General features: G+C 36.7%; 1 protein-coding gene across 1 annotated transcript in view; it reads left to right on the top strand.

Moving 5' to 3' along the window:
• Positions 1-5,082: 5,082 nt before the first annotated feature.
• KIAA1671 (KIAA1671 ortholog) overlaps positions 5,083-10,051 on the top strand; it is a 65,090-nt gene continuing 60,121 nt past the window's right edge. Inside the window, exons 1-2 of the mRNA XM_049804557.1 lie at positions 5,083-6,742; positions 8,509-8,602. Of these exons, the coding sequence (XP_049660514.1) occupies positions 5,136-6,742; positions 8,509-8,602 (1,701 nt within the window). The 5' untranslated portion in view covers positions 5,083-5,135. The remainder of the gene's footprint in view (positions 6,743-8,508; positions 8,603-10,051) is intronic.

Here is a 10,051-nt window from a genome sequence, read left to right as displayed (position 1 = left end):
AATGCTAATCTTTTTCTGCAGTGGGAGAAAATGTCAGAGTGGAGTATTTCATCTTTGTGATGGTACTGGACTATAATATCCAAAAGAACAGTACTTTGTACTTTTTTAAAAAAACCAAACAAACCTGAAAGGCTTCAAATAGGCTTGCACTTGGGGAATGGAGAAAGAATATTTTAAATTTTGCAATGCTTTGGAATATTGGTATTAAAGATCTATGGAGCCTTGCAGGTCATATCTGTCTTGTGAGATTTGGAATATGTATTTTTAGTTCTCAACCTGTTAATTTTGATTATTGAGAAGCAGAACAAGCGCCTTGTTCTACTGAACTTCTCACTGTGAGTCTGGGTAAAGATCATTTAAATGCATTGTATTACCTGTTCTTACTTTGTGAATAAATTTGTCCAGGGATATTTTTAAAAATTAGAGCCAGTAGGACAGTATTTTTGTTAATCTTTCTCTCTAAGAGACCCTGTATGTCCTCTTAAATACAACTGATGGATCCCATTTCAGTGAATGACGGTACTAATAATGCGAATCAGGCTTAAATCCAAGAATAGAAAAAGCCTTTGTTTTCCTGAATTAGTTGCATCTACTTAGTTATGAAAGTTTCAGAAAAGGTTTTTCTTTCTTTTTGTGTTATTTTGGTTGTGCTGTAGTAAGTCTTATGTTCTTGAGAGTATTCATACACATGGTTAAGTTACTCTTTTCTTCATACGTGCACATTAAGTGATAGGATCTGCTCTGTTAATTCTTATTTAATCCAATCAGCAACTCTCCAAGTGTTGTAGGAAACAGCAGAAGGATGATTGCTTAGGATAACTGATACGAATTGCTGTAGACTGATGCCAATATGTGGTCAGTGAGGAAAGGAAGAAAACAAAAAAGAAGTTTTTCTTTTTAAAGACTGAAACACTTAAGACAATGGGGAAGTCTTTTGTAGAAGGAATGAAATAAATCTTATATTGTTTTGTGTCTGTGCAGCGTATATGGTCATTACACTTGTTTTCAGTAGCACCTGTGGCTTGCTATAGCAATGAAAACCTGCAGGACAGATGAATATATAGTCGTTGGCAAAGCTATGTTTTCAGAAGGTGCTAATATATGTAGTTACAAAAATCTCTTCCTGTATTTACACAGTAGGAGTAATTTTTTTTATACTGGTAGCAGATTTGCTGGCAAAGTTGTGTCTAAAGAAGGAAAATCTTGTGTTTATTTGGTAGTTTTCTACTGGAGTATTCTTAGTATAAACAGAAACGGATAGTCACTGTTGGAGCCATGCTTTCTGCTTGTTTTCAATTTTATAAACTATTTTTGGTGTGTGGGTTTTTGTTTTTTTGTTTGTTTGTTTTTTTAATAGCAGAGATGTTTTTCTCTGTGGAATTCTTATGCTTTCTATCCTTACAAAAGACAGATGGACTTGTTTATCTGCTATGAGGTTCAGGGACAGATTATAGATTATTTTGCTTTGTGTCATTTAAAACATTCTTATTTATGAGCAAGGAGGTTGGCAATAATCACGTGATTCATGGTGGAAAAATTATCTGCAGGCTGCTGCTCCTGTTGTCCTAATAGGCTTAAAGGAATTACCACTGATGTAAATAATAGTTCTGTGTGCTGCTGGTGGGCAAGGCAGGGCAGGCAAATGCTAAATATAAAGGGTGTGTTTTGGGTAAAGCCTTTCTCTTATGATTTTTGCAAAAACAACACTGAAGTGAATAATCTATTTTGATTTCTAATGAGCAATGTTAATGATCTTTGTAAAGATAGATTGTTTAATTAAAAATACAAACAATACCTCAAGACATTAAGATTTTAAGACTCAGTTTGAGCCTGGAGTGGTGTTTGCATGTGCATCTGTAACACCCTGTAGTGGTTCAGCTTTGCCTAGGAAAAATCACAGTTGCAGTTGTTTTGAAGCTGAGGAAGAAGAGCAGCAGGTGAAGAACCAGGCCTTCGTGTTCCATTCTTTCCACTAAAAGCAGGAAGATTTTAAAAAGATATTTCAGTGCCATTTATTATTCCATTTGTGCATGCAGAATGTACCCCAGAACAGCCCAGGGGATCTTGACTGAAGCTTAGGGAGCACAAAGAAAAATAGTGCCCAGAAAAGGTGACAACGTGACTTGGGTGCTTTGCTGAATGGAGTGGGGACATGTAGAGGATGCTGTGGCAGCGTGGGACAGCGCAGCTGGTGTGGCCACGGCAGCATGTGCAACTTGGCCGACTGTCCCTCAACTGAGGCAGGTCAGGGAAGGGAAGAACATATTATAGCTGATGATGAGGGATTCACAATTGTAATAATACAATTAGAGTGGTAATACTAAATATTAATAGCATCTAAAATTCTCGTGCGATATAATTTACAGCTGATTTTTTAAAATTGCCCCAAATTTTGTTCATTGCCAACTTGACTAGATTCTATTTTATTGCACATTTATCTAAACCAAGGTGTGTATTTCAAAACGGAGACACAATGTCTGGTGGATGTTATATGTGGCATTGATAACATGATTTGCCTTTTATCAATTGTACAGCTTTTTGAAATTCTAGGAGCTTTATAATTTTCAAAATTGGGTGATATTTTTTCCCCCAAGTATTTTGTTTTCCTTTTTTGAAAACTTGTCTGTTTTGGGCCACATATCTGTTGTATGGTATCTGAGCAATAAGAAATTAAACCCGAACACTGACTTCACTAGATCATGTAGGAAAAAAGCTGTAAAGCTGAAGTGTAGTGTAACAAAACTAAGGAACAAATATCATCAGAGTGGGTAAATTGTGGTTTAGGAATGTTGGCTGGAGAAACGAGTTGTACGCTGTTAGCAAGGATTATGTCCTGCATTGTATACTCGCTGCCTTGCGTTCCGTTGAGGATCAAGTTTTATTCCATTTAAGAAGCTCTGTACCCCCTCCTTCTTTTCCAAAGAAAAAGCACTACAGAATGATAGGAGCAAACGTATTCTCAAATACTGCAAGACATGCTATTTTTACAGCTTAATTTTTTGCTTTGTGGCATTTCCTGTTAGCATTGCCCTTATTTCAGCAAGTGTTACTATTTTACTTTTAGAGCGTAACTGCTTTTCACAAAACCTTTGCATCCTTGGAATGTGAGAGTATTTTAATCGGATTTTGATGATGTTTCTTAGAATAAGGAGTGGGAGATGGAGGAAGATTTCATTAAGATCTGTAAGATTGTGGAAGGGACGGATTGATTCTGATAAGCTGATTGGGTTAGTGACCATTTTGGAAAGGAGAGGTCATGGACTCGAAGGGGACTGGCATAGTGTGGAAGTAGTTGAGGCAGAATTTCAAGTGGATTGAAAGATGAAAGGGTACAGGCAAGGTGAACAGAGGTCATTAGCCTGCCTGAGAGAGGAAGGCCTAAATGCAAGGGACAAAAATAAATCTCTGCAATTTATGGTGCCAGTGTGGTGTTAGTGTGTTCAAGGGAAGCTGAAGGTGAAGTAACCATTTTTCCAGGCTGCAGACTCAGGAAGGCAATATTCTGGGGTTTTTTAATATTCATATGCAGGGGGCTCCATTTTGCACACAAACTACAAATAGGCATATTAGTAAGGTAAATATGCACCAAAATAGATCAGGAGAGAGGAGTCCAAAGACTGCCCAAACGTAGACAAGAGGGTAGCAGCACAAAATTGAGCCCCTGAGTGAAAGACTATGAAATACAGTACAAATTTCCTGAAAATTAAGAGTATGACAGCTTTTAAAGGGGAAAAAAAAAAAGAAAAAAAAAAAAAAAGGTGCATCTAACCTTACATAGCCACCTGCATCTGCTACAAAGTTTAAATATACTTTTTATTAGGAAAAAATCAGGTTACTTCTTGTTGCTGGTATTCTAATTACTGCTGGTTTTCCCTCATCTCTGCAGTAAGAATATAATTAAAGCCAAAGCTAATCTCCTGCTTTTGTTGGTGAGATACTGGAAAAACTGCTTTGTCATGGTAAAAGTCATATTTTGATTGAAAATCAGCCGTTTGAAGGTCAGCTTCTCAGGTAGCACTTCACATACTGTTGTCACAGGAGATTTACAATAGAAAGTAAATTACAGTAATTGAGATTACAGTAATACAGAGTGCTCTGTTTAACCAGTGATTGACAACACTTGAATTTGCAAACAGTATAGTACTCATTGAAATGTGATTTTTAGCTATGTTCAAATTTGGTCCGTCTATTGTGCAGACCAAGTTATTTACCCTTCACCTTTCAGTTACACCTTTCAGGCTTTAGGTGATAATTTCTTCTTGATTCTTTAATAACTGTCTGAAAAATAAACATTCTTTTGCTTTATACAGTTAAATCAGGTGATTTTATACTTCAAAATGGGAGCCAGCTTTTTTCCTCAAAATGCTCAGGATTTTTGTCTCATGTGGTATATTACCTGTGTAGATCTGGGTATGTGCCACACTTGAGTCTGAACACTCTTTGTTTATTTGCAGGAGAGGTCTGATCAGTGTTGCTGAAGTGATCGCTTTCCCCTGTTCTGAATGTCATCTTGGCGACTGAGATCTTGTTTTCACTATGAGAAGTGAATCGGGTTGTACAGATTGGTTGCAGCAGAAAATGCAAATTATGGTAAGTGGTAGCAAAGCTTTTAGAGTTTTGTAGATTATGCGTTTCTTTCTGTTGTTTAATTGTAGGCCTTAGCTAATAGATAACAGGTAACACTTTCAGTCACACCAATCTTGATATTTTTTGATAGTTTGAAAGTACGTACTCAATGAGTCTGGCCAGCTATTTATATTGTAAAAAGGAGTTGATGTTTGTATGTTAACATTGAGATGTCTGCTTCAGAAAAGACGTTAATTTCTTTATTTTTAAGTATCTGGGTTTTGTGATGTATTCTTTGGTTGTTAGGTGTAATCAATGAATAATGGTGTTTCTTGCTACTTTTTGAGAGGAGGAGGAACAGTATGTCTTTCATTATATGATAGACTCTGTAAACAGCATATCTGAAAGGCACCTTAATCTGAGTTTAGCAACCTTGTGAATTTAAATTAGAATGATGTTATTTGATGTTCATGCTGACTTTACATCAATACTTGAATTTTCTTTGTTTTTTTGCAGATTCTTTTTCCTTGTTGGATTTTTTCAATTCTGTTGAATGCATAATTAAAACTATGGCAACAAGAGTAGAAATAAATTCTACTTTGGCGTCTTTGACGACAGTACCTGACTTAAATGAAATCAGAAATGAGGATAAATCACAGCGTGTGTACTTAAGTGTGCTTTCAGATGCAAGTAACAAGACAAAGGAGGCTTCAACATCACTAACTCTTGAAGAGAAGAACAAGTTTGGGAGTACTTTGAGATCTGCAACAATGCCGTCACTAGGATCAAGGCCAAGACTTTTCCCAAAGCCTTTTTCTAAAGAGAAATCTTCAGATAGTTTTACGAATGTAAAACCACCTATTCCGGCTTTCAGATCAAGTAGTCTTATTAGAAAGGCCACTGAAGAAACATCATCTGTTAAGGTATTAAGTGGAAATGTTCCTCCATTAGTAGATCAGAAAGTAATTGAAGATGAAAATAAGGCTGGCAGTGAAGTAGTCACAAACATGACTTTCTACACAGGTCCCAGTGCGAATACTGTCATTCTTTTTGAGACAGCAGGCACAGAGCAATCAAAGATAAGCCTGGCCCAAGAAAAAAGGGCTGCTGATGACCACAGAGTATTTAGTACTATGCAAACAAAAGAGCTTCAGTGCAACATGAAGCTGGAGAAACCATCTCAGCCATCTGAGACATCCAGGAATCCTGAAGGGTCTCTTCATAGGCAGATATCGCTTTCCTCCAGTCTTAGACCAGTCTCTTGGAACTCCCTCAAAACTGGTGAAAAAAAAGATGCTTGTGAAGTTCATCCAGGGGAGAAAAACAATGATGATGCAAATAATATCTACAGTAAAGGTGATTTCTCTATTGATATGCAGCAAAGGCCAAAACATAGACCAGTATCTGCTATTTTTCTGGAATCACTACGAGATCAAAAGCATCGTACTGTGGAAGCTTCTGAGGAAGAATCTCCTACAGAGAAATCCTGGGTTAGAAAACCAAGGCCTTTGTCCATGGACCTGACAGCTAAGTTTGAACATAAAGATCTTTCTTCTTGCAAGAAGACTTGTTCATCTCATGAAAGCAAGGAGAATGTATCAGTAATTTCTTTTACTGATGTTGGCTGTCACGATCAGTCTGAAATGGGGCCAAAAACTGAAGAAACTGAGTTTAATAAAGGCAGTTCTTCTAAAACAAATTTGAAGTGCAGTAGTCAGGACATTGGCATCCTAAATAATGGAAAATACATATGGGAAACAAAGCTTAAATCTAAAAGTGAACAAATTGAGACAAAACCAGAAATAACGACTAGCTTGCATAGCTCTGAAAGAAGCCATGAAACCACTAGTGAAAGCAGAACTAATAAAGGGGGGAAAAGACCAGATCAGAAGGAGACATACATGTTTCTAGGCTGTGAAAGCCCTGCAGCTTCCTCAGAAAAAGAGAATAATGTTGTAAGAGGTAGTGTTAAAAAACACATTAGTTTGTTTACTTCAGAAAATCCCAGTACCTCAATGGATACAGAGCTTCTCCCATCAGCTGCTGAGAAGGAAAACAGATGTGTTAACATCCAACAGAGAATCAAAGAACTGACAACAGAAAATACTGATGTTAAGCCAGGAAATCTACGCAGGTCACTTCAATCACGACCACTTTCTGCGGACTTAACAAAGATGTAGGTTGCAGAGAAATTCTATTTAATCCTCTTAACTTCATCACATTCAGTAAAACTTGCTCTCTCGGTACAATAACTGATCATTTTGGTTCTACTAAATGTAATTATTCTTTATACTGTTATTCTTGAGCCCTGTCCTGGTTTCAGCTGGGATAGAGTTAACTGTCTTCCTAGTAGCTGGTACAGTGCTATGTTTTGAGTTCAGTATGTGAAGAATGTTGATAACACTGATGTTTTTAGTTGTTGCTCAGTATTGTTTAGACTATAGTCAAGGATTTTTCAGCTTTTCATGCCCAGCCAGCGAGAAAGCTGGAGGGGCACAAGAAGCTGGCACAGGACAGAGCCAGGGCACCTGACCCAAACTGGCCAACAGGGTATTCCATACCATGGGACGTCCCATCTAGTATAGGAATGGGGAAGTAGGGGGGTGGGAATCGCCGCTCGGGGACTAGCTGGTTGTTGATTGACGGGGTGGTGAGCAATTGCACTGCACATCATTTGTACATTCCAATCCTTTTATTACTACTATTGTCATTTTATTAGTGTTATCATTATTAGTTTCTTCTTTTCTGTTCTATTAAACCGTTCTTATCTCAACCCAGGAGTTTTACTTTTTTTTCCCGATTTTGTCCCCCATCCCACTGGATGGGGGGGAGTGAGTGAGCGGCTGCGTGATGCTTAGTTGCTGGCTGGGGTTAAACCACGACAAGCCCCTTTCCCACCTTTTCTTACCTCAAAAAAAAAAAAAAGAAAACTTAATGAAATATGCCCTGACAACAGCTGCCCCCCCCAAATGCTGTCAATATTGTTGCCTTTGCATTTTACTGTAACTGTATAACTATTATTAAAATTTAATGCACTTTGAAATCTTGAGGTGAGCATTGTAGACTGCAAACTTATATATTTGTGAGAAAGCAAAAGAATGGTTACCATGTCTTTGACAGTGGTATAGAGTATCAGGTTTTCTGCCAGGCAGGAATCTTATTTTGCTGTCATATTAAAACCTAAAGATCTATGATGTCTACCCTGCCTAAGCTGTGGCAATGAGCAGTGTTGTTAGAGTAATACAAGATCTGCTAATTGTTGCATGAAAAAAAAAAATCTTGTCCAGTAAAAAGAGATTTGGTCCAAGGTAAAATGTATTCTCTCAGTATAAAGTTGGGTAATTGATTATTCAAAATCATAAACATTTGTTTGTGACATGAATGAGAGAGCACTTTTTGCACTTCGCAACATTATCTGAGGCCATAGTGCAGGGCCTGGTACTAGTCTGGATAGTTCATGTTCTGTATGTGATGACAAAGGAATAAGGAAAGAAGGATAATGGTTTTTGGTAGTGTAAAGGAAGTGTGGTTTGCACAATGAAAGCAACAGATGTTTGGCTAACAGGACCTGCTTTATGAACAGTAGAATAGTAGAATTTTTCAGCAAATGTTGGTCTTTTAACATTGTGATCAAAAAAAAAAAAGGAAAGAAATTTAACCGAGGCATGAGAGTGTTAGTGTCTCTTTCACTATACCTCTATATATCTCTAAATCTTATACTATACAACAAGCTGCATAACTAACTGTTTTTTTGGGAAACAACAATCCTTTGATCTAGATAGAATTATACCACCAAATACAGTTACTTACTATGAAATAGTGATATTTCTCCTTTAAGAAATACAATGCATTGGATAATTTCTATCAGTCTGCTTTGGTAGGAAGTGTACCTGCTAACCAACTAACTGGACTAAAAGAAGTAACAGAAGTCTTTTGTCTTAGGTTTTCAAGTCCGACATCAAGCAGTGAAGCAAAGCCTGAGAAACCTGCTGAAACTAGAAACGACTCTATCAATGAAATGCAAGAAAATCAAAAAGTAAGAAAATGGCATCAGCTGATGTAGTCTCTTGCTGGGATTGCATTTAGAAGGCAGAGAGCACTGTCCTGTATCCTGTGTGTCTTTATCAATCAATGATTTAAGATGGGTATTGAGAGTATTAAGAATTACATAATCCTAATAGGTTTACTTGTTTAAGTCTATCTTTAGGACATGCTGATAAAGTATGGGAGTATCATGTCTGAGTTTTTAAAAGTTAAATATACATGCTGTTAAATGCATGCAGTGGTATAAAGTGAAAAGTATTTTATATACTATTCTAAAGGGACTTTTAAAGCATGAAAACCCATAGTGAATCAACTATGGCTGTTGTGGTTTTGTGCAGTGATTATCCTTTATTTTCTCTAAGCATAGCATTAGTGTAGTGTATTTCTACATCTAAGTCACAACTCCTTATTAAATACAAGCTGTATGTTCACATCAATCTCCTAGATAACATTTAACTTGGAAGTTTTGACAATAAAGTATTATACAGAAAGTTCTGATTTGTTGTAAAAGCTATTAGGTTGTCTTTGTTTCTAAGGTACAATTCGGTGTTGCAAAACATAACTTCTCTCCTGACACTTCTTAATATTGGTGATTTAATGTAGTTTTAAGGGTATTTCTTGTGAGTTCTCATGGCTGTGCTTTTTTCCTGTCTGGGTTTAAGATAAGAAGGTATGATAAGGAAAGTAGCAGCTAGACACAAAGTTTTTGTAGTTTAATATAATTTTAAAGAAGGTCAATTTGGTTTAAAAAGAAAATCTTTCATTCATGGAAGTGCTGTTTTCAGAATCTGACCATGAAGTAGAATTAAAAAAATTCCTTTGAATTCCTAGAAGAATGTATATTATATTTTAAAATCTTTATTTATAAATGTCTTTAGTGTTAATTTTCTGACATTCTTGAGCTTTTTTTTTTTTGAAGAGAATCTTAAATCAATTCCGTTTTAAATTTTGAAACTTGAAGATTGAACTCTTGTAGGACTGGGGAGTATTCTGTGGTTCTGTTTATTATCTGCATGCTGTGTGTTTTCAACAAATGTTATTAAAAATAACAGCTTTCAGGATGCTAGGTGTATTTCCTGCAAGTAGATAACGGTAAAGAAATGGCAATAAATATTAATTCCTGCTTTCTCTTTTTACTTCAGGTCAGCCTTAACCTTCTTCTTAGCTGAGCAGCTCCAGCTGATATTTACTCAGATCCTCATGTTCCTTACAGTTACTGACCATGTAACTATTTAGTTAGTGAACAGCTATATTTGAAAGACAGTTTTGACAAAATACAGTGGTTTTGGTGTCTCCCAGGAGTTTAGACTTCTGAAGGTGGCTACATCCCTGGGGTGCTGTTCTATGCTTTGCTTTTGAACTTGAATTTCTGTAGGGCTTGCAGCATAAATGTTCCTAAGTGTTTCTGTGGTAGCTGAGGTTATGAACTTCCTGCAATTTT

This window comes from Accipiter gentilis, chromosome 7 (genome assembly GCF_929443795.1).
Source record: "Accipiter gentilis chromosome 7, bAccGen1.1, whole genome shotgun sequence".
Classification (NCBI taxonomy): domain Eukaryota; kingdom Metazoa; phylum Chordata; class Aves; order Accipitriformes; family Accipitridae; genus Astur; species Astur gentilis.
This window is presented reverse-complemented; position numbering and strand designations above follow the sequence as displayed.